This window comes from Neolamprologus brichardi, chromosome 15 (genome assembly GCF_056152115.1).
Source record: "Neolamprologus brichardi isolate AB-2024 chromosome 15, ASM5615211v1, whole genome shotgun sequence".
In the NCBI taxonomy this organism is placed as follows: Eukaryota; Metazoa; Chordata; class Actinopteri; order Cichliformes; family Cichlidae; genus Neolamprologus; species Neolamprologus brichardi.
In genome coordinates this window covers 37,559,726-37,585,000 of record NC_142118.1, presented here as the reverse complement: position 1 = coordinate 37,585,000, position 25,275 = coordinate 37,559,726, and the positions used below count along the sequence as shown (strand labels likewise).

Genomic DNA, 25,275 nt, shown 5'->3' with positions numbered 1-25,275 from the left:
ATGCAGCAGTATATGAATGACTAACCTTATATTGTGGATGGATTATCTCAGTTGTTCTGGCTGAAGTTTGGTCCTTTTACAACATCCTGCCATGCGATTACATTTGTTCCTGACCACCGAGAACACTCAGTTAACTTCTATCGAGTGGAAAAAAAGTTAGCTTGTTTATATTATGCTAACATAGCTGTGTCGCTAGCGGTCACGTAGCACATCATTTTAAACCAGCTAGCCAAACTTCAGTAACCCTACAAACGTCACTGCTGTTTAGTTTTCTGTCTTCATTTATGTTGGAAGTGATAACAGAGCTGTACGTTTGAATTTGTTTCCAAAACCCCGCAGTCAGGACATGCTATATTGTATTTAGATAGCTTTAGATAGCTAGCGAGCTAACTTCCTGCTAACTTCTAACTCCGTTAAATGTCATAAATTCAGTTTTTATGGATGCCTGGATGTTAAACTCAATTGTTACACCTGGTAGAGTAGAACGCTGATCATTTTATTAAAGATGAAAGACTTTAGACAGTTTTTCAACTCTCAGTAATGCCATAGTGATCGTTTGATATATGGACCTGCAGCAGAGTTTAGGCCCAGACTTAACGACCGGATTGTCGCAAACTAGCAGCAAAAGCAGCTGTAGGCCGAGGTGGCAGTCCGGCAGCCGCCGACGCTTCCAGGCAGGAGCTGACTTCCTCTTCAGACCTTAGCATGTTCGCCCCAGGGGTCACCAATGTGGAGGTATGAAAGGATGACACGATAGATCTCAATATTTTACTTCAACTTTAATCTCGGCTTCACACAACTGAACGCTCAAGGCGCCAAAAGCCTAACCCTCTCACTTCCCCTCACACCGGGTGTGAGTGGAGCCACCCAGTGTTGCCAAGTCCTCAGTAAGGAAAATCGCTATTGGTTGTCCTAAAAGTCGCTAGAAGTCGCTAAATGACGTCATCACCTAATTTGCATAATTTGTCATGCTAATGTAATTGTAACCTACGCTGCTGGAGAGAGAAATAACATCGTGGACGAGACATAAAGTGAGCAAAAAACGTCCTAAATGCATTTAGAATTTATTTAGAACTACAAATTAAATTTCTTTTAGCAATTATTGTTTTTGTAATGTCACAATTCCAACCCTGCTCCTTTACCCGGGCTTGGACCGGCAAAAGTGACCCGAAATAGGCACTCTGGTGGAGTTACTTTGTGTGTGTGTGTGTGTGTGTGTTTATAAGTAGTTTTAAACCTGATCCACAAAACAGCATAAGAGTAAAAGAAGAACTGACTGCGTTACAGCACCCGCTGCTTGTTGAGAGTAAAAGCAATATGCGCTTTCACGTCTTTTTTTTAGCGACTTTTTCTAGAAAAAAAGTCGCTAGGGGGTCTGAAAACTCGCTAAATATAGCGACAAAGTCGCTAAGTTGGCAACACTGGAGCCACCTGGTGGTCCACCACAGGGGTCATTTTGAAAACAGCGTCTGACTACAAATGAGCTAGGTATGGATTTTATATTTTTATATTTGCACACACACACACACTGAGGCGAAAATAAATAAATAAAAACGAAAAAATCTGAAACTGCATTTTAGACTTTTTCCAACACCTAAAGATACGTTTGTTCATATGTAAAAATTCCCAAGTTTTTATGCATTAGTTTCCTTGACAGAATAATACATCACTGACAGAGTAATGCAGTATTTAACCTCCATATACTCAGTATTTTCCTTTATTGCATTTCAGAATATTTCTTTTTGGTTTTTTATTTTTAATGTGCCTCGTTTAATCCAGTGATACTGTTACATAAATTTAACAAAGGAAGCCACAGATCGAAACATAAAAAAAAAAAAAAACTTAATTTGGTATTTGGATAAATATAAAGATTACAGAAACAAAAATAAATAAAATGATTTAAAAAGGAGCAGGTTAAACCATTCTAGCTCAAAGCTAGCAAGATACAGGCACGCATCCACACACATAAGGTGCGAGGCGGTGGCCAGTGCTGGGGGCTCAGGATAAGGAGGGAGGTGATGTGGGCAGGGACAAAGGACACACACGCATGTGCATACACCAGCCACTGCTGGGGACTCTGGGCATAAACAGTGGTAGTGGGACCAGGTGTTTGTGCTGGGCAGCCTGTGGGGTCAGACGGGTGGATGGATTGTCATATGGTTGGAGGTGTGTAAGCGACAGACAGATAGAAAAGGGAGAGGGGGGGTGCAGCCTTATCAGGCCAGGGCCAGACCACCATACACCTCTCCTGCACCCAGCAGTCAGACTGGACTGGGCAAACTGCAGGCCAGCAGCACTGTGTGGGGCTTGACTGGTGAGGGTAAGCTATGTGCAACGTGTGTGTGTGTGTGTGTGTGTCAGACTGAGCATGTTTACCCCAGTTGCACGCTGGGAGTAGGCAGGCTGGTAGCAGCCAGCACAGATAGGTGCAAGCACAAACATGCGCACAGGTTGGGCACCACAAGCAACGGAGATGGACCACCACCAACTTTGGTGAAAGTCTCTGTGTGAGAGCAATTCAAAAGGCTTTAGCTTTTAAACCGACAGACTGTCTTTATAACGCATTCGAGTTCAGGATTAAATAAACATTTCATTCGCGCCTCTGCGGAGCATGTCTGTGGGTTGTCTCGTGTGTCCGTCACCATTGCTTCGTTGTCAGTTTTGTCCTAAATACAAAGGTACAATCCCTTATCTGCAGTTTTAAAATGAAATTAAAGCAAAGAGTTTTAATTTCACCATTTCCTGATTAAGGAGACCTTTTAATCAGCAGCTATAAAGCCCACAGCCAATGGCGTCTTAGGATAAACGAAACCTACTAAAGAAAAAAAGTACAATTGAGTTCTCTTTGTAAATGCAGCTGGCTGATTCTCTCTGGCTTTGTGTGTCTGTCTTGCCAGGAGCTGGTGGTGAAGACATTAATAGTAGCTGAGCCCCACGTGCTGCACGCCTACCGCATGTGCCGCCCTGGCCAGCCACCGGGGAGTGACAGCGTCTGCTTCGAGGTCCTGGGCTTTGACATCATTCTGGACCGCAAACTCAAACCCTGGCTACTGGAGGTATAATTCTCTTTATCTACAGTACATGTACAGCATGCATGTGTGTGTAAAGCTGGGTAAATTGGAGAAGTGTGTTTCTCTCAAAAGCTAGAATATATTTTGGATTTTGGTAATTTCACTAATAATTTGAGATATTTAATTTCTAGACTACTATTACTATTTTTCTGTATACTGTCAGTATGTCATGCTAAGCTACTATTTGTGTGCTATTTTAAAAACACTTTCAACAAAGAGTGAAGGTACACTTGTATTCTGTCTTCTGTGATTTCTAACGTTTCTGTAAAGTCTCACCTGTCTGCGCTGCTGCTGAAGTGACAGCGGCTCCAGACTGATGTAATGTGGTATAAGCAGGAGACAGGGAGACGTTACCGCACACTGACAGAAAGCATAAACACACACTGATTTGTGCCCACACGCTCTGGTCGCCACACACAAACACCCACACGGTCTGCAGTACGTGTTTACGCGCCGAACACACGGAGAGACTCTCGTAAAATGAAAGGAACTCACACAATCGCAGCCACGCATGCTTGATTACACGCATGCGGGCATTCATGCACATCCGTAGATGCATACAGAAATGCACGAATATACAGCAGCCTATAAGACACGATAAAGACACCCCACCTCATACCCCCCTGCAGGCTTTAAAATATAGGCCAGAATAGCAGGTTGACTAGTAATTCTTCAAGTGTCAGTGTCTCGAGTGTCAGGCATGCAGGAGATCGAGTCAAATTCAGATTCCACTCCAGGATTTCTCTCTCACTGCTCTGATGTCAGCAAGTGAGTTAAAGTGTGACCTAAATCCTTTAACCCAAAGTGGCTGCACCTCCACCCCCATCCCACAAATTGACTCGAGGATGGGGAAATGCCTTGGGGATAATTGTTTGGGGTTTCTTCCCCCATCATGCCAACCCAAAATAACATTTTTAGGTTTTTTTCTGAGATTTTAAAGAAACAAAGTGACATTTGATAGTTGGTTGGTATTTTCAGGTGCTGGCATTTTCTGTCATCTTGGAATTAGGGTGCTATTATTACCCTACGTGACATTTCTTGTGTAGCTGAGCAGTTGTAGTATAAGACAAAAGGATGTACGAGAGAGAGCAAGAGGCTGGTGTTCCTTTTGACTGCTGGTGCACCGTGACAGCATTTGTGAGCATTTCGTGTATGTGTGTGTGTGTGTGAGACATAGCAAACAGCCGTGAATGCAGTTGTTCCACTCCAGCAGTAATGATCCCCCCTGTGCTACTAGCAGCTCTCTATAAGTCTCATCAATTAACATCCCACGCACACACACACACAAACACACAACCCTGCTTCTCTTTCACGCAACATTTACAGCAACAATAATTTATTTCCCAAATTCAACTGATTAGTCAGGGGATAGTTGCCAGCAAAGAGACCCCCCTCTCAAATCCTCACTGCGTACACTGTCAAGATTGAAAATAACTTTATTACCACTTTTTAGCCCGTCGACGTTCGTTGCTATTCAGCAGGGACGCAACAAGAAGGCGGGCCCATAGGCTGGTTTCCACAAACAGTACCCTATGGCAAGCCCTCAGGTCTAAATTTAATTTTTCAGCAGATCGCTTTGCAACATTTTGTAGTAAACTGAATCTATTTCAGCCCATTTCACCATTTGTTTTAACTTTCCGCTTTCTTCCTGCCCTCGAGTCGATACGAAACAGTAAAAATTAAATTGCACCACAATCTAGGTCTTGTTCTGGATTTGTGGACGCCCACCACTCAGGTTTCCTCGTCGGTGTCACTGTGAATTACACGTGCCATGCTTCGTTGGGGCTTCACCCAGACTGCTGCTCCGACACTGTCCTCTCTTGCTCTTTTAAATGTCAGAGTTGGTTGTCGGACACGCAAACTCACAACCAGGAAATGAAAGTTCAACCTGCGTAGACTCAAAAGCCAGTTGGATACGTGAAAGCTAGATGGTATCATATACAAGAAGCTGTCAGATCATATTATCCCCGTTCTTTACATTTGTGTTTTTGTCAGCTGTTTTTGCGAGCGTGCAGGAGGATGGAGAGGGAAGAAGAAAAAGGTTGTGTTTCACATCCTCCAATTATACCTTCAGAAAGGAGACACGAGGGTTTTTTCAGCGGCGCAGCATGATATTCAAAATAAGGCCTGTGTTAGAGGATGCATTTGCCTCTTTGTTGCAACTGCAAAAAAAGGAAAAACCCTCTGTGATACAGTACACTATCTCTTTGTAAGTGGACACAAGCACAGAGATATCATTGGAAATATACTGATAACAAACACAGAGGGATAAAGAGGGACACTCCACAGACCCGCAGACACCTGCTAAGTAGCTTGTCACACCGGTGAGTAGAGAAAAGGCAAGAGGGTGATGAGTCTCAAACCACAGCCAGCCATCAAAGAAGGCACATTGTGCTCAAAGCAAAACGAGAAAGGGGAGATGGGGAGCTAAAAACGAGGGGGAGAGACAGGCTTTTGTGCGATCCTTGTCTTAATTCAGCAGAGTTTTCAACACAGGTTTTACCTCCTATTGACATTCAAAACATCAGCACTACATAGGCACACACACGCACAAAGACACACACATACACGCACTTGCTCAAATGGCGTAACCTGAGACATTCACTTTCATTAAACCAGCCCAGACAGCATCTGTGTTTCGTATAGGAAAGGCGTTTCATTGAGCCGTGATCTTTGCTTCATGCAGGCGCACACTCAAATGCGCACACACTCTCACTTGCATATCCAAGCACGCATTCAAACACGCCTCTCTGCCTACACTGTAGTTTCTATCGTCAAGGCCAAGGCTTTTGCTCTTAGCGGTTCATTGAGTGTTTTCTTTCTCTTTTAAAAGCAAAAAACCCCGAAAAAAACAAACAAAAAAACGAAGCAAACCAGGAGAAAAATAAGAATCGCTGCACGTGTTCTGTTTAGCTCAGTAATTGCCTCGTGGCACGAGCTCATGAATTCTGTTAGCATGTAGTGGTGTTATCAGATGGCACTATGCAGGCCGAAAGGACCAGCGAGCTTCAAAAAATCCAGCGTCAGGTGTAAGGAGAGCATTTACCTGTTGGCGAAATGCAGCAGTGGGACAATATTATGCCCCCGCACCCCCTGCAGCCTCTTTAGGGCCCGTGGCGTGTAAGCTGGCATGACAAATAGTTTCAAATTTACAGAGAAAAATATAAAAATGCGATAGGACAAGACGTCCACACACACAAAACTATTGCCTTAAATTTTCCACCCCTGAAACAGAATCTGACAAAGAGCGCAATTTAGCGTTCTCACGAGGTCCTGATGGGTACCCGCGGACCCCCAGCACAAGGACCAGTGAACTGAGGCCCAGCCTCATTACAGGCTCTGGCTCACTTCATTTTTTAAGCTGTTTCCCCACATGCAGCATAAAAAAGCTCCAGCTGGTCAACTCTAAATAAGAAGAAACAAGTGCTTGTAGTGAGCATGAATAATTAGAAACCTCCCCGGTCCCCGCGAAGCTGTCTCTCTAGTGCCGGGCTCCAGGCAGCTTAGAGGCTGCTCGGCCTGCTTGTTAGGGCTACAGTCAGCATGTGACTGTGTGTGTGTCTGTGTGTGTGTGTGTGTGTGTGCAGAAGTGAATGTAAGTTAGTGTGTCTAAATTTGATTTGTGTGAATGTTTGCAGTGTTTGGTAGTGTACACGTGTTCGGCTGGACGTTAAACACATCATGAGAGATACAGCCGAGATTTTGTGTAAATCTTTCTACTCCCTGTCTGCGTGTGTGTCTGTGCGTGCGTGTGTGTGTCTGGATGAATGGTCTCTGCCCCTCTGGGAATAGTCCTGTGTAGTGTGTGGTACGCTGCCCTCATCTGCTTACCGACTGCAGCCCATAGTCTTTTATTCAGTGAGGTTGGCAGGTTTAACTCTGAAACACACACTATTCAGGAGGAGAAGAAGAAGTTGGGCGACTTTCACTGCGTTTTACGTGTCATATTAAGATAGTGTTGCACAAAGGCAGCTTGATTATTGATGGCAACAATTTAACTACCATTTCTCGTCCGTCTCATGTGCTCTTTCTTCGTGTCCCGTCCCCCTTTTTAGGACCGCCGTGCAAAATGATTGGCAGCTAATGAGGCGGGCGTGGTTAGGCAAACTGTGGCACGGGCTTGCTTGTCACGGGGTGTTTGTGTGTTTGTATGTGTGACTGGCCATTACAAAAACAGACCAACAGTCTGCAGCTGGGCTGATTTTTCACCCTTCCCCTCACCCCTTCCTGCAACTTTCCCCTCTTTGTGTGCTTTGTGTCTCCGATTGTTTCAAGATGAGCTTTGGTTCGTCCTTCCAGCCCATCAGAGCCAACGTAATCCAGACTTCCTTTTTCTTTGGCGTGTTTGTGTGTGTGTTTGTGGGAAGTAATCTGCATTGGTAACTGTAAACAGATGCACAGAGACAAACACATCGATAGTTTTCACACTTTCCTATTTTCCAACCACACACCTAATGAGTTGGATCTGAGGACACACTGCTAATGCCTTGGTTGGAATAAATAGTGGCTCACACTTGTTCAGATTTCCAGTAGAAATTCTATGTAATCTCTGGAGAACGAGGTAAAAATGTAATGTTCTTATAGCCTTTCATAAAAGTGTAAAGAGTAGAGATGTTTTGCGGGTACTCTTAGAGGATGGATTTAGAGGTTAGCCTGCCTTTCACATATTTCCTGAGGAAATTTCAGAAGTGTTTCCTAACACCTGCTACAGCCGACTCGAACATTATTGTGTATTCAGAGTGATTAAAGAGGAATTTACTTGCTACCTGTGCTCTCCAAATAATTTTCATCCCCTCATGATTGAATTTTCGAGGGTAAATGATAGAGGAGAATACATACAGTCTGATATTCTCAATTATCTTTCCGAGTCTCTTTTGCCCTCTTCCACCTTTCGTTCTCCTTTTGTCTTTGATTAATCTTTGGCACTTAGTGGGATTCATTCTTGTTTAAATGTACATGGATATCGTCCTCACTCTCTGAGGGGTTGTCCTTCCACTTGTAAACCCTAGGTGGCAGTAGTGACCTGCGAGCCACTCCCCGGCTTAAAAGAGGTTTATTAAAGAATAATTAGAATGATGTATGGGACTGTCTGTCTCTATCCACATCCATTTTCCCCCAACATGACTATTTCATGGAATAAGTATCAAATTAGGCGCGCGCGGGCTTTGTATGTGGGGCAGTTGAAAACATACACCAACTCTTAGTCATTTATCATCAGGCGTGTATGGCAGCGTCAGTGTGTTTGTGTGCGCACGTGTGATTGAGAAGGAAGATGCACGTTTATGAGTGACATAGGGAACTGTAGCAGGTACAGCCGGCTCTGTGGCGTCTTCGAAGGGAAGACATGTCTTCATGTTTACGACAGTCAGCTCTGGACTTCAGATTGTGACTGATGATTTATTTTTGTTTGGCATTTTGAATTTTGTGTATAGGTGACTTACTAGATCCACTTAAACCACATTTAACTACCTTGGATTGTATCCCTTGCATCTTTTCCAAGGGAGGTCAGCAAAGCTAAATAGTGTCCCACTCACTTCCAGGACCTTTACCAGACTCCACTAGAGTGTCCCTGCATCCGAGTGGACCACGTAAAATGCCACAAAAAGAACAAAACGGTGATTGATAAGACGGCTGAAACAAGAGAGCGACTTAACAGGGTGGCTGGCTGTCTGTCTTGCTGTCGCTCTACTACTCATGCTCGGTTTCCCCCCTCTCCCTTTCTGCCTCCCTCTCTCCTTCCACCATTGTGCAGCAACAAACACTCCATTCTGACAGCGGTTGAACTGTGCCGATACCCTTGAGCGTGCGGGGCAAAATGGGAGGCTTGTCAAAGCAGTGGTTGTTTACACTCTGCCAGGAATAATAAGAGGGGGTCGTTTTTCTGAACCGATTAATCACGAGCAGCCCTCGTACTTGTTTTAGAGAGCATTCCAGACGCAGAATAAATGTCGATGTGGGCTGGCAATTTGTTGTGGAAATAAAGCAGCTGATTGTTGTTGATCCGGTGCCGTTGCTATATTATTAGGGTCTGTGTGGCGAAGCTGCAGAAGCCACAGGTACAAACTGTTTAACGTCATCGCCAGGTTAATGGTTTTATTCATAATTGAAGTGATATCAACAGACAGAGATGGAGCATCAGTTAGTGTCTTATCATAATACGAGTGGAGACTTTGTTCTCTGTAGTTGTGCAGAACGACCTATGACCCGGATCTCGTTGTTTGCATTTATTGTGCTGTTTGGCTCATATTTGCTTACTGGCTATCCTCGGGCAACACACTTAGCTCTCAATTATAATGTTGTAACTTCATTATGTATCAAGTGCCCTGAGATGACTCATGTTATGATTTGATGCTATATCAATAAAAGTGAATTAAATTTACTTGAATGAGATGCTTCAGCCGATCAAACATCAACAGATGTTCAAACCAGTGGCTGAATGGGATTTTCCACCAGGCATTATCAAATTAAATGAGCCATGTAAAATTTACCGGTTGCATTTCTCCCTGTTTTGTTTGTACTTTAGTGCTCAAAATAAAGATCAGTAGAGGGACTTGCTGTTCACCGAAAATTCAAACCAAATGGTTTAAAAAAAAAGTCTCACGAGGCTCCCCGGCAACAGCCTGTGTTTCACAGTGGTCTCTATGCAGGTTACTGTTTTTTCTTTTTTCTTGAGCCACCTCAATCCCACGACTCAAGGTGCTGAAAATAAAAGCTTTACATTTCCTTTGTTTTTCTTATAACCCTTTCATCTCTGTACGTTTAATTCAGTAATCAGATGGGGATAAAGGGTCCTGTGAAAGAATTAAAGACCGATATGCTTTTTGACCAAGTGATATTTTGGCTACAGCGATGCGTCGCTGAAGCTGAACTGAATCAAAGAATGAGTAAAAAGGAGTTTCTAATCTTTTCATCTGACGTTTTTATTGAATGCATCTTGGAGCAACCAAGGGCTCCTTTAAGACCCTGCCAGAGTCACTTAAGGAAATCAGAGTGGGGGGTTTTGGGAGCCTGCAGGGGTTCATTAGGACCAGACTGGTTCAACTTCCTTTTGCCAGGGAGGAAATAGAGAACACAGAAACACAGAGAGCGAGAGAAAAATGAAGAGAGGTAACGACCGGAGAATGAGGGCTAGCACGGGGAGGGAGCGGGGACGGGAGGGGAGCGCGGGGTCAGTGGTGACCAGTCAGAAAAACACGGCGAGAGACAGAAAGAGTGGAAATAGAAACTAGGGAGGAGAGGAGTGCAACTGGCAGCAAGAAGAAGGTGAGAGACAAAACAGCTGAGGGAGAGCAAAGAAAGCCAGCGAGCGCTGCGATGCCAGTCTCTCCTGTGACAGCTTGACACCACGAATCAAACTAAGAAACGAAGACAAGTAACGAGACGAGCGTCACCAGGATCACTGCCAGTCTGGCTCTTACCTATAGGCTACGGCGCTCTAAAGCCATGCTGTTTTCACCGCGGCTGTCATATTGGCGAGCGCTCTAAATGAACACAGACCTTCTTTTTTTACTTATTTTTGCTTTAGTGATGTTTCGCTTTCTTTGATAAGATAACTGCAGGATGAAGTGCAGCGCCGTCCTCCTCGGCACAGAGAGGATCGTACACTTCATTCTTTTGAGTGAAAGAGTTGCATAGGGTCTCTCTGTTCCTGCTTTCCTCTTGGCGCTAGAACACATTCATCACCCCCGTGCTGATAAATGGCTGCTGTATACAAAATAATAAAAAACACACGCACACGCACGCTTACAAGGGCACGTCCGTACAAACACACTTCATGTTTGTGAGGCTTTTGCAGCTCACCTGTGATATTTATGGAGTTATTGCCTAAACTAGTTAAAGGGACTCAGGCAGTGACAGCCCAGGGAAGGTTATATGCATATTTACAGACAGCCACAGCTCAGTATAGTTTCTGAGGAAACAAGAATAAAAAGCTTCCTGGTATCACAACAGTCACGTGTCTCAGGTCAGGTTGGGTGTAGCTGCTGATCGCTGGAAGGTGCAGATTTACATTTTTTCTCCTTTATTTTATTTTCTATAGCTGCCTCGTGATCCTAATGCGCAGGCTTTCAGCAGTTACGGCCTTTTTTGGGGGGGGTTACGCGCACACACGCTCTGGCTCTCGCAGTTCCTGGGAGTCTAGCAGCGGTGTAAATATTATCTTACATCACTGTTCCCGAATCTGCCACACAGCACTGAGCACCTTTATGTCAGGATTAGTAATGGGTAGTTCAGATGTAGGAGAGAGAAGGAGGGATGGAGTTACAGAGAGCCACCCCCACAACCCTTGAGAGGCTTTGCATGCCGTCTCCAAAGGGGCTTTCAGATTTTGGTGCTCAGGAAAACCTTATGGTTCCAAATAGCTTGATGCTGCACGCCAGCCTTCCCCCCCCCATCCATCTCTTTTACCGTCCTTTACCCCACATTCCTGATTGGTGGATAGAACGGGATCTGTAATAGACACTAAAACCTGTGATTAGCTCAGTTTTGCTCCGTTGCTGAAATCCCGATTTGTGATTGGCTGTTGTCCTGCTTTGATGTGTTCAACTGTATCCAACGGCTTTTTTCCAAAGGAAGACGGGAACTAGAGGAATAGTGTTTCTGATACAAGTACTCACGTTGACTGCAGAGTAAGGCTACTGGGAGAGGTTGAATTTCCAGCCAGACAGTTGGCTGTAATTTTCATTCATAAAAGCAGATAATTGTACATAAACACTGTCAATGAATTGAGAAAAAAACCCTGCAAAATATATTAATAGGAGGACGTTCTCTATTAAGGTGATGTTAACTGTTGCTGTTCATAACCTCTGATTTTGTTGAACTGATTTATAGCAACAAAGTGACAAAATTCCCTTCGCTACTCAACAAATAAACCCTTACCCCATACGATCACATCACCCAGACATTAAAAAGAAAATGGGCGGTCTAAGACTTTTGGACATTGTTAATAAAAGAGCCGACTTATCTCCAAAATCAAGCCGTATCAAACTCGGCCAGCCTTTCGTTGGGCATCTGTTGCATTGTCATTTGAAGTCAGACACCATTCCTCTCACGGTTGCCAGTTCATTCACCCTCCCTCTGCACTTCTCTTCCATTTTTCGCAGCCTTTGTTGTCTCACATAATCTCTTTCTCACTGTGGGAACATAACAAAGAGTAAAAAGAATTGATTTGTTGTGTCAGGTATAATAACTGATATTTGAATACCTTGCACCGGTGCTGGAAATTGTTCCGTTAAGAATGGTACATTGCTCTTGAATTTCTCCCCAGATGATACCTGCTTTTGTACCTCGAATCCGAGGTGGCTCTTCCTGTTTCTTGCTGAGCGCTCTTGATTGTCCGCGATGGCACTGAGCTGAGCGACGGCAGTTCTCTGATGCTCGCAAAGACGTGCGCGTCGAGGCGTCGGGCTGTTGCGAGCAATCTTAGCATACAGAGTCAGGACGCAGGGTCAGTTATGGGGTGAGCGATTAACCCACACAATCTGTTTGTATGCATTCACTCTGACGCAAATATGCTCTTCTAAATGCACGGGCATACACTCGTCAGTGCCAGAGTGGATTTATGCCCAGGCAAAGGCTAAGAGTTGCAAAGTGTCCGTCAAAGAGAGAAAAAACCCTCAACTTTCATCTCCCTCTCACTACTCCTCTCCTTGTCGGAATAGATCTTTTTTTTCTTTTCTCCAAAGATGCTCTAAACTCACTCCTGTAATTGCGTAGCATGCCTGTCTGTTGGACTGATAAGAAAGGAGAAAAAAGTGATATGAAGCAGAACAAGAAGAGAAAAAAATACCGAGCATCCTTTGAATGTGTCTGTTCTCTCTTACCTGACAGATCAATCGAGCTCCGAGCTTTGGGACAGATCAGAAGATTGATTACGATGTGAAGAAAGGTGTGCTGCTCAATGCCCTCAAACTCCTCAACATCAGGTATTGTTTTCCACCCTGTCTTACACATACACACTCATGCAAATAGATGCAACAAATTGCATCTACGGTTTGCAAATCCTGCCCACGGCTCTTTTGCCCGTCTCTAGTGGCTCCCCGTGGCTTCCACAAAAATAAGTAGCTGAATATAAACATGGGAAGTAACTATGCTGCTGTAAAAATGTGGAGCCTTTACATTGAATTAAAACAATTTGTTCCTCTCAGCCGGTCGGTCAGCTGCTGCCTTCTCCTCTTAGTGTTGCTGGAAATCAGTAGAGGTGTCTGGCATGGATGCACGTAAACACATAAACGTGTAGCCTTAGCTATGCATTCAAAAAGAAATAACAGGAAAACAAAGAGTTTAACATGGAAAGATGTGTTTCCTTGCTGCTGGCATGCTCGATCTGAAGCCTATAAGACCACTAGGGCTGCCATGATTAGTCGACTAGTCACGATTATGTCAACTATTAAAATCGTCAACGACTGATTTAATAGTCGATGCGTCGTTTGAAGCTTTGTAAGATCCCAAAAGACGCAGGAATAAGTAGTAGGATTTAAGAGTGTAATAACGGACTGAAACAGAAGATGGCAGCACTGCATGTACAAGGATGCCAGCTGCCGTTAAACCCCGAAGAAGAAGAAGCTGTGTCCCAGAATTCATAGCGCAGCCCAGCTCAGTTTCCAACAATGGCGGCAGCTAGTTAGTTTTAATATTACTCTTATTATTCTTTCTGGGTCACAAAATAAACGTTGAACATATTTTCAGGCGAGAATGTAGCTGTGTAAACCTCAAATATCTGCTCAGTTTATCAAGACACCACATATTTTCAAAAGCGCTCCGACGTTTTCGGAGACGTCTGTTAGCCACTAGCTCGATAGCTAGCCGGGGGCTAGGCTAACTAGAGCCGTGAGAACACCGGACTCCCGGCAAATCGTTTTCAAACCCACCGCTGTCTTTCGCTACTCAGGTTAAACATGATATATAAGTCACTTAGATAACTTAAAAATGTTATTGTTTGGCTTTTTTTTAGTATTTTATTTGTTCCTGAGTAAATCGGTTTGGCTGAGATTAAAGTTATAGTTTTTACACAGCTGAATAAACTTCAAGCAGATTAAACTCCACCGAAACAATCTGCAAATGTCATTAAAATTTAATAAACTATCATCTTGTCTTTATTTTTAGTTAGCACATACCTTAAACACTTAAAGCTGTAAGCTAATGATAGTTATATAAGAGCAGATGCTGCTGGTGCAATAAGCTGTACGTTTTACGTCCAATGGATGATGATCTGATTACTCGACTAATCGCAAAAATAATCGGTGACTAGTCGACTATCAAAATAATCGTTTGTGGCAGCCCTAAAGACCACTATATGTTTTATCAACAAACTTCACAATTGCTCTGTTTAGTCGGTGAAGTTTTGTGCGCAGTTTGTATCAAACCTTCCTTTAAAGGGCTTTAAATGCTCAGAATTTCAATCGGTGCTTAGGTTTCTTTTATTTATTTATTTATCTTTTAATTTGACAGCCGAGCAAACGTAAAAATGATTTTGACGCACAGTACAATCCGGCCATTATCTTGTTTTGGTTTCAGACTGATGAGACAGTTGTGACATTAGCGTGAACGCAGCAGGAAGTTGAAGCTTTGGACAAATAAATTGCTGTCTTTCTAAATTTGTGTGTTGGTGTTTCTGTGGTGGATAAAAAGACGGATAATGGCCAAGGTACAAAGCCATGCAATACCATCTACTGTGTGCTTTGTGAACCCTTCAATCAGAGAGTCTGGGTGTTTGTGAGTTTTTGAATGTGTCTTTTTTTTTAACCTGTGCACTGATCTGCGGTTCGTATATCTACATACGCTTCCTCTGCTGCTCTTTGTTTTGGTTTGTGGGTGTATTTCGTTTTTTTTAAATGCACACTGTTTTTATTTTGGAATGTATTTCTGGTATAGGTAGGGTGCATGTTTGTGTGCACGTGTGTGTGTTTGTGTTTGCTGGCATGCTTTTCTGTCCCCCGGCTACGGAGAGTCTGTCCTGATTGATCATTGTACACCAGACCTCTGCTCTTTTTTCCCTCTTTTCTCTGTGTGCTCGTCCTCCTCTTACTGCTCTAAATATAGTCTCAGCTCTGCTAGTCACACACATATATACAAACAAAGTGCACACACACACACTGGATCAATTACATGCAACATCGTATACATCTAATTTGGCCAAGTGAGGTGCGTGGTGCACCGGCCACATAAAGACCGGCTCCATCCTCCTGAATGGATTCATGTGGGCCAAACAAATCTCTTCTCAAAGTGATGTTTAATGTGCTGCCACAGATTAAAAAGGGAGATTTGGTTATTTTATGACAAATAAGTCGTAGGAGGGCTTGAAAGGCACGGGGAAGCTCTTTCCACTGGACATAGCGCTTATGTTCACGCTACAGTGAGTGTGGGGGGGCTTCGCTCACTTTTTCCTTGTATAGTAATGACTTTGCTTCCCCCAAAGGGAGGAGCTGGTGCTGTGTAGAGGTAGGCTTGGCTCTTGATTCTGCTCACCACATCAACTGTATCAAATGGGATCAATTCAGACCCGGTCGGGCATGGACATTGATAAACCTCAGTCCCCCAAAAGCACTCAATATCCAATTTAAAGGACCAGCGATTGACTAAAATGAATTGCCCTTTCTCTAGACCGCAGTGGCCCACTTGTTCAGAATTAGCTGTCTGGTCCTGTTCATCCCAGAGTTGTTTGTGTCTCAGCTTCATCTCTGTTTTTGTATCGTTGAGTGTTTTTGTCTGTCTTTTTTTTTAACCAGCACAATGATGTGATAAGGCAGATATTCAGGTCAGCTAGGGAGGAGGCCCACAAGCTGTCAGGCTTTATTATGACACTTTTAAAAACCCTTTTCCGTTGATTATGTGTGTGTGTGTTTTTCCCAGTACTGTCTAGTGTTACAAATAACCATTACATGCAAAGCAAAACTAAACAAAGAGAGCTTTGTTGACAGCAAACATTAATAAAAGGCGCGATCAGAATGTTTTTGCTCTTAAATCTGAACCCTTTCCGTGTATGTGCGATGTTAGTTGTCTTGCTTTTTGTTGATCCAGGGCGAGTGATAAGAAACGCAACCTAGCCCAGCAGAAGGCGGAGGCTCAGAGACGGCTGTACGGACACGGATCCATGAAGAAGCTCTCGGCTGCTTCCTCGGACTGGGAGAAACAACGTCACACGCTGGAGCGACGAAGAGAAGAGCTGGTGAGGACGAGCAGAAAGAAAGAGGAAGCAAAGAAATCCATTCATTTAAAACTTTTTTTAAACCCTTTAAGACCTACCATAGAACCAAGTCTGCCAGAGCTTATATTATATTTTTACATGCTGTGGAGCCATTTTTGGGAGCATTTCAAGTTGCTATACATCAATACAACCATTACAGCCTAAATTTTAATAATACGTCTGCATTAAGTGCATAGTAATTACATAAATTGCAAAAAAGTGCAATAAACTACAAAAAAAATTAAAATCGTTTTTGTTTTTTTAACATATATTTCTAGTTAGAGAAATTTAAGAGGCTTATCCCTCAAAACTGTAAATACAAAAAAGTTGCACAAAATAGTTTCCCACCACAGGAAATTTATTTTGAGTGTCTTCATAGTTTTATTTTTGAAATACACCAATTTTTATATACTGCAGGAAAAACAAAAATAAATATTATAATGCAAATTTGCAAAAAAGCAGCATATGCATCAAAATAAACTATTTCCAGCAGTGCAATATGAGTCCTAAGCATCCCAGAAACCACACAGAAAGTCATAAAGTCAAAGATAACTTTTAAAAACACCAGTATAGGCTCATGAGGCCCTCATGGTAAAAAACTACATTTCTGCGAAATGACGTCACTTCCGGTTTCGGGCAGGTCATGCTGGACATGCGATAGTTCACGTTGATGGACGTAGGAAGTGTTATGAACAGCTGATCGGATCGGCAAAGCGTGTTTCTGGAATATTATGTTTTTGTTGCTGCAAGTGCTTTTTATGCAGTTTTTGCAAAGTTATATGTGGAAGGAAACTGTGACCGAGGACAAGCTGATGGCATAAGATGTAAGTACAACTCCTCCGGCTTCATATGCAAAAAAAATTATTGCGCTAGCTCACGTGGTTGCAGAACTACAAGGATTTAAAAATAGTTACGCAAAACGGAGCGTGCCCTCTCCGACCGGCTTTAAAGGGTTAAATTCACAAATACTGGGCTTTATATCCACTCATTCACACACACTGTCCCGCCACAGGTAAAACCAGAGTTGTCTAAAGCGCTGGCTGGTATCAAACTGCAGGGCAGCATCTGCGATGCTAAGCACCTGTACAAGGTGGTGCTCCTTAACTGTGGTCGAGGGAGCTGAGAGCGCTACTTGTTCATTTCCCCACCCGGACATTCAAAACCGGCCTGGGGATTAGAACAATGACTGCACAGTCTCGAGCGGCGATCATAAGTCATGAGATACTTTTAAGCTTTGCAGGCCACACGAAAATGTGCACAAAAAGGTGGTTTGGCTTCAGACAGGCTCACATCAGAGATCTGTGACGTGTCATTAGAGACGTTTACTTAACTCACCGATCAGCTGGTACATCAATATATTTGACGTATAAATTATACGTCTCAGCACCCTGCTGTATTATGCACTTGAAACACAAGTCGAAAAGCAGAAACTTAGTTTCAGTTACTTCTTACTTTGTGTCAGAAGACTCAAAAGTTTCTGACACAAGCATACCATTTAATTATTTTCTCTGAAATGAAGTCGGGGGAGCTTTGCTCATGTATATGAGGAAAAGTGGCAGCTACTAGTACTTTATCGCCTCCCACCCTCTTTGATTAGCCTTTTGATTAGCCATGGCACTAATCAGTGGGAATGAGGAAAGATGGCGGAAAGGCACCTTTTAGAAAAAGGCCACGCTTCGTTTTCGAGTGCTGTTATGGCTGAAGTGTGAGACCAGGTTTGGATCTATGAAAGGCACACACTGCTTAGAGCTAAATGAGATTGCAGTGCTAATAGGAAAGTGGTCCCCTCCTTTCGTCTTTATGCCAAATTGGCCAACTGAGCTCCACAATTACACCTTTGTAACATACTAATAAAAGAGTAAATGGACTAAATTATGAGTCATTGATGAGCGAGACTCTTTGTACTCTTTTCTCTCTTGCAGGAATTCATTCTGTCTTTGCCTCTAATAGAATATATTGTTTTGTTGGCACTGACGTTCATTTGGAAGAAGTTGTCATTTGTCTCTTTGCTCTTCTCTTATGTGTAGAAAGAGCGGCTGGCACAGGTTCGCAAGCAGATTTCAAGGGAGGAGCATGAAAAGCAACATCTGGGGAACTACAGGTAGGAAAGAGGCAGACAACTGGGGCGAAGAGCCTCTCCCTCCAGGAACACCACCCACTGTACTTGTGCCAGTGCTCTTACATTCATGGGGGTCATCTCGAGAGTGCCGGGCTCTCAGGAAAACAAATAAAGCTGTTGCAGAAAGAACAACCAAAAGCGAATCTATTGTTTGGAGAGAAGAACAAGCATCAAGTTGTTATTCTTCTATGCACAGTGTGCACAGCAAAGTTACTTTAGTGCACACCTTTCTTGACAAATGGCAACCGGCTTTCCCCCACACTTTTATCTCCCCCCGAATCCAGCAGGGACACTGGAACACATTAAGCATCAAAATCAATTTTTAATAGTCAGCTCACAGATGGAGCAGATTCACCTTACAGCATGACTCAGCAACACAAAGTTCAGATTTGCTGCTTGTCCCTTATAAATTGTTAATGCTCTTTCCTCCCTCTGTCTCTTCCTGCCTTAATCCAACACATACACCCCCCCTCCCCCCCCACCGCCTCCCAGTATGTTCCTCATTCACCCACTTACACACAAAAACAAAGACAAACAGTCACAACTGGCTCGCACACACAACACACACCCTTCTTGCTGTCTTCCCAACTCTAAGTGACTTCTTGACTCATCACTTGAGTGAATGGCTGGTGAATTTCGAATGCCGATCCAGGCCTGCATGAAGTGCTGTCACCTCCTTCCTATTTTTCGACAGGCAGTCAGACAGTCAATCAGGCAGGCTGGCGTCTGTCTGGAGCGCCCCGGTAAAGACCTCTTAGCATTCAAATAGTGTCCCTGCACAACGCTGAAGTCTGATTAACACACTGCTTCTCATTAGATGAGTTTGGCTAATGAACTGACTTACATTGTGCTATTAGATGAAACTGTATCAGGTACAGACAAGCTACGACCGAGGGAAACCCAGCAGGTATTTGCTCTTCATTTAGGATTCTTTAGCTTGTGTTTTATATATATATATGTATGCATGTATGCATAGCACAAAGAGGTACGCTTTAGAGGTGGGAATCACCATACATCCCACGATACGATATTATTGCAATTTTTAAAAATATTTTGCGATATTCAGATTCTGTACATAAAGGTAAACTTTATCAATATTCATTTTCTCTAATATCAAAGTCTCACACTCAGCCTTTCTCTCATTTCAGTTTGATTGTTGACAAACTGAACGGTTTGTATTACAGTCTAGTCCAACTTAACTGAATCAACCATCTGGTACAATTATAGCTATTCTGAACTATGCAGTTTATGAAAACTATGCAGCCCCTTCAGCAACTGAAGAATTTGAAAGTAAATTAAAACAAAATATAATTTTACATTAAATAAAAAAGTTTTAAACTTAATTAAAATAAAACATGTCTTAAATTAAAATAAGTAAACTGTCATGTTTATTGCTGCCAAAAACAAGTTAAACACATTTGGACAGTGAAGGAATGTCAGGATTCTTGCTCAGAAAAAGGATCAACATGCTCTGAAGTCAGAGCACAAAAACCTTTTTGTAACAAAGTATCGATTTCTGCTGTCCCTGTATCCATACATTATTAGCAAACAAAATATCACCATACTACACAGTATCGATTTTTTCCCACCCCTAGTACGCTTACAGTTGAGAATGCTCATATTAAAATAAAGAATAGAAATAAAAGGTCAGCATATGTAAATTAATGTGAAAAAGAAAGTTTCGGAGACAAAAGACTTGTAGACCAACTCTCTTTACACAGACAAACGCAAAGTGGTGAAAGCTGGCCCGTCCCTCGGCCTAAACTGGGCAATGCAACAGCGATCCCACCAAATCCACAGCAGACAACCTGATTGAAATGCTGAGCAGACCCTCAATCAGCTGAAGCAACATCATAAAGAAGAGTGGGCCAAAATTCCTCCAGTGATGTGAGAGAGTGATAAAGTCATACAGAAAACAATTACTTCAACTTATTGCTGCTAAAGTGGTTCTATGAGCTATTGAATCATGGGGTGCGTTTAGGTTTTCACTTGCTTTTTTCACAGGACTCTACAGTAATCCCCGTGAGCAGAACCGCAGACATCAGACTACTCTAAATGCTCTTTTTAGACAGGTTTTTTTTTGCACTGTTGACTTAATGCGAGTGCATAAAGCCCTGTCTGCCTGCTGTTTGTATCCTTTGCTTGCAAGGGGGAGCCAATCAGAAAAAGTTTCCTACTATGGATGAAGGTGAGAGTGTGAACCAGAGTGAACGGGTCCCTTTAAATGTCCGGGGACAGCAAACTTTAAAGAACTGTTGACCAAATCAGTAGAGTTTCAGATCCATGTAAATGGTCTGTTAGTTTTTCTTTAAAGTAAGGCCCAGCAAACGTTTGAGTTAAACAATAGTGAGAGGTCAGCCCCACGTAAAACGTCTATTTGCTCAGAGATGGACGCTGCCAAAAAGACTGAGCAGTTAACACCCACTATTAAAGTGCCTCACCTTAAGCTTCTCAGTCGAGTGATTCACGACGCTCTTTAGGATTGAAGCGTTCTGGCTCTTTTCATATGTTATGAATCCATTTTCGTTTATGTGACCGTTATAAAAATGTGTCTTGGGAATGAAAAGAACCATTACATGCACCCTACAAACTGAGAAGTCTCACATATAGTGAATTCAAGGGACGGGATTCAAATGGCAGCTTTATCTCAGGTCTCAGTTGTACCTGTTTGCATAATACAGGGTAACGGCTTTGGTCCAATTAAATAGTTCAGCTTTATGTTGCATTACACAGAAATCTGCTACACATACGCGTGCATCTGTGACTACTGTACACTGGGGGTGGCTGTAGCTCAGGTGGTAGAGCAGGTCATCTACTGATCGGAAGGTTGGTGGTTCGATTCCTGGCTTCGCCTAGTCTGCATGCCAAATATCCTTGGGCAAGATACTAACCCCAAATTGCTCTCCGATGCATCCATCGGAGTATGAGTGTGTGTGAATGTTAGCTATAAAGCACTTAGAGAGATGTGCTTGTGCGAATGGGTGTGAATGGGTGAATGCACAAGTTGTGTAAAGCGCTTTGAGTGCTCAGATGAGTAGAAAAGCGCTATATAAGAACCAGTCCATTTACCATTTACTAGCTCAAAGCCTATTAATCAATATTTAAAAAGATCTGGCCTGTCATTGTGCCGTGGTACAACATTTTCCACTGCTGTGTCCTTGCTGTGACTTCATTCATCTCTATAGTTTTCTCTTTTGATCACAGGTCTGTGCTTGTGAGTGTTTTTCTAACCAACTTGAGGGGAGTTTAGCACTTAATATCATCTGTGCAGACTATATTCATGCTTTTGCAATAACTAAGGCCAGTTCTTATCTTGATTAAAACAATAACCTTGTTTTGACTTAATGGCTAAAGCGATGACATTGGGAGTTTGTAGATGTATTATGAGGGTAACCAGGCAGAGGGTTACGCATTGTTGTAATCCCCTCAGGCCTTGGATAAACACCGAGCACTGTTATTTTAGTCTTAAGGGCACAAATGTGAACGTGTGAATGGGCACATTAGCAAAGACTGCAAACACAGTGAAGCTCGTGCACACGTCGGTGTACGGCGTGCAGAAAGCTGTTGTATTAATGCACCGTGTGAAAAGATTGACTGATGTTCATGCAGTTTCTTCACTTAAGGTCTCATTAATAATCTTTGCTCTTTGCTGCCTCCTTCCTCATTCCTCACTCTCACCTTTTGTTTGTCTTTCTTGCTGCACTTTGACCTTTCTGTCTCTCCCACCAATTATTGTGCCTCATCTTTCCATCCCTGTTCTTTTTTTTATTTTCTTTGTCTCTCTATATCTCTTTACCCCCTTTTCCACTTTTTTTTTTACCCCCACTGACTTCCTAAATATTTCACGGCTTCTCTTTCCACCCCATATCCCTCTTTTCCTTAACCTGAACCACCCTTTTTCTCATTCTTCCACTCCGTCTCTCTCACCTTCTACTTTTATGGCCCCATTTGTGACCCATCATTTCCCTTCATTTTCCCCTTTCCTTTGTCCATTGTTCCTCACCTCGTCTTCACTCTCGTCTCCTTTCTCCCTTCTCTGCGGTCCACAGACGTATTTACCCCCCAGACGACAAGCTGCTGTTGGAAAAGTATGAAAGCCTGCTCTCGGCCGCCTTTCAGACCTTCCTCGCCGGGCGAGCTGCCTCACTTCAAAAGGAAATGAATAATCCTCTGAAACGAATGAAGGCACGTACGTCAGTGGCAGACTGTCACGGACTCACACACGCACAAACACGCACACAAACATATTCAGACACTTGTGGACAAGCAAACGTAAAAGAAAAGAAGCACACACACATTTCTATTAAGATTCTGCCCATAGAGACAAAAAGGATGCACAAATAGCACAAAAGTGTGCCGCAGCCCTTGGTATTTGTTAGAACACCTGAAAATACGTCCTTCTTCTCCTCTCTACCTTTCCACTGTCATTCACCCTTTTCACAAATATTCATTATGTTGTGCACATGAGCTTTTAAAAGCAAACAACAATGTCACTTTTATTACTTTATTTACTTTACAGTTACACCCTGTTTTCCTACTTTTCTTCCTTTCTGCAAAGGTTAACCAAGTTGCTGGCCACACATTTCAATGCATTTTTATGCAGTTTAATTACGTATTTTATCGCACTTACACACATATATATGTAGTAGGGGTGCAACGATACACAAAATTCACGGTTCGGTTCGATACTTTGGTGTCACGGTTCGATATTTTTTTGATACAAAAAAAATGTTCATGCTTTTTTAATTTGTCATTTATTAAAATTATAAATATATATTTTAACTCAAAAGTACAGTTTTTAAATTTAATGTTGCTGAAACAACAAAGTAATAAATAATAAATCTATCTGATGGAGAAATCCCTCATCTTTGGAAAAGAGAGTTTATTACAGAGAAATGTCTCTTTCCAAAATAAAAGCTATACTATACGCTTCTTCTGGGCTATATTCTCAGCAGCATATTAAACATATCAGGTCCCCATAAGGAGAATCATGTGCTAACGGCTGTCTAAATGACTCAGCTAAAGTTTGTAGCATGCATGCTTGTTGTTTTTGTCTGCTTCCACTTGTCTTTGCACTAGGATGATGTCGGAGTAAATGTGCAGTCACGTTCGTTGTGTTCCCACTAGTGCTGTCAGCGTTAATCTGAAATGACGTTAACGCCACAACACGGCAAATCTCCGTTAACGAGCTACGATCGCCCCGTGTGTGGGGCTGGACGGCCAACACGTTAACGAGCTAACTGCGCTAACACACTAGTTCCCACCCATGTAATTGAGCATTGCTGGCACATCCAACATACTGTTTTACTTTAGTCCATGACGCGCTTACCTTCAGGGTCATACGTCACATGAAGACCAAAATAGTTCCAAAGACCAGATCTGAATGAGGGTGGGGGAGGTTCAATTTGCCATGTTGCAACGAGCTTAGCTTCTGTCTTGCTAGCTTGCGCTGCGCTCAGTGGATCTGCGCTCGACAGTGCAGCCTAGGCGGAGTAGTCGAACGCAGATCCACTGAGCGCTCAACACAGACAGCATCGTCAGAAGAGAAGTTGATAAAATAAATTAAAAATTTTGTATTGTTGTATTGCACTTATGAAATTGTAAAAGTCACTGTATGCTTATGAATACCAGCACTCTGCAGTATCAGGAGGAATGCATCTTCAGTTAAGCTTTGAAGGTAAAGGTATGGAGAGGACAACAGCTGATCTACAGCCGTGTAACTTCAGAAAGATGAGAATGGGAGATGAAGGAACGATGAGGATAATCATAAAGTAAAAAAGATGGAGAGACACTGATAGAGAGTTGTTTTGTTACTATTGTTTTGACTTGACTAGAGTACAAAAAAATGGAGAGAAAGGGGCAATTTTTGGTTTTCATGTCTGGTTATGTATTCAAGAGGAACAAATCAATGGAATGAAAAGACACAGGGGAGGGAACTGTGGGATATTTAAAAACACGGAGCGAAGAAGCGATGATGAGGAGGAACGATGCAGATAGAACAAAAAAGCCTTAACTGCGTTTGGCAACTGAATAGCAGAAGTGAATACTGTGCAGACTGTGGATATTTTTGACAGTAGTATTGACATTACAAGTACATATCAAAGTACTGTCATATGGAGCCATCGGAGCTTTTGTGCAAACCGCCTCAGCAGTTTGCACCCTGTCGCAGTGTTTTTTTTCCAAAAACTTATTGTGTGTCCTTTAAAGAATGGAAATCTCTGCAGAGCGTTTTTAGAGATGTCAATCAAAGACTGGTCAGAGCCGAAACAAAATATAAAGGCAGCGAGTGTTGCTTTTGTGTTTCCTATCTAATAACACGATCATGAGTGACAACTCGACTGTCCTTATTGAGAGCCAGAGTGTGAGATACTAATCTGGACCGTTTATGGGGGAAAAAGATGTTCCTGAACTGCAGTATGATATTCATCAGAGCACAAAAAACACATCTTATGCAAATGTTTTCTTGCCTTATGTTTAAACATTTCCTCTAGTTTTGAGCCAGTCTACGGGTGTTTTCAGGTACCTTTCTAAAAGCAGTGGGGGAGGGGGCTTGTGGAGCCAAGCTCTATGTTTATGCACTACTCTGCCACTTTAATAGGTACATCGCACTAGTAGAGAGGAATTAACACAGAATGGAGAGAAAGTTATCCACAGACGGTCTGAAACGTTATTCTTCTATGCACAGTGTCAACTTTGGACCTATTCAGAAAACTGCATTAGCATGTACACATAGTCAGCTCACAGATGGAGCAGACTCACTGTGAGGCGTGACTCGGCAACACAAAGTTTGCTGCTTGTCCCTTATAAATTGTTGTACACTAACCAGCCACTTTAATAGGTACACCTTGTTAGCACCAGGTTGGACCCCTTTGGCCTTCAGAACTGCTTTAATTCATCAAGGT

At 42.8% G+C, this 25,275-nt stretch overlaps 1 protein-coding gene across 3 annotated transcripts in view; it reads left to right on the top strand.

Annotated features, from left to right (window-relative positions):
• ttll7 (tubulin tyrosine ligase-like family, member 7) overlaps positions 1-25,275 on the top strand; it is a 90,479-nt gene that overhangs the window by 28,540 nt on the left and 36,664 nt on the right. For all 3 annotated transcript variants that reach the window (XM_087852825.1, XM_087852826.1, XM_087852824.1), the window contains exons 9-13: positions 2,898-3,056; positions 12,900-12,994; positions 16,089-16,236; positions 18,282-18,355; positions 22,423-22,558. In XM_087852825.1, coding sequence (XP_087708951.1) covers positions 2,898-3,056; positions 12,900-12,994; positions 16,089-16,236; positions 18,282-18,355; positions 22,423-22,558 — 612 coding nt within the window. The remainder of the gene's footprint in view (positions 1-2,897; positions 3,057-12,899; positions 12,995-16,088; positions 16,237-18,281; positions 18,356-22,422; positions 22,559-25,275) is intronic.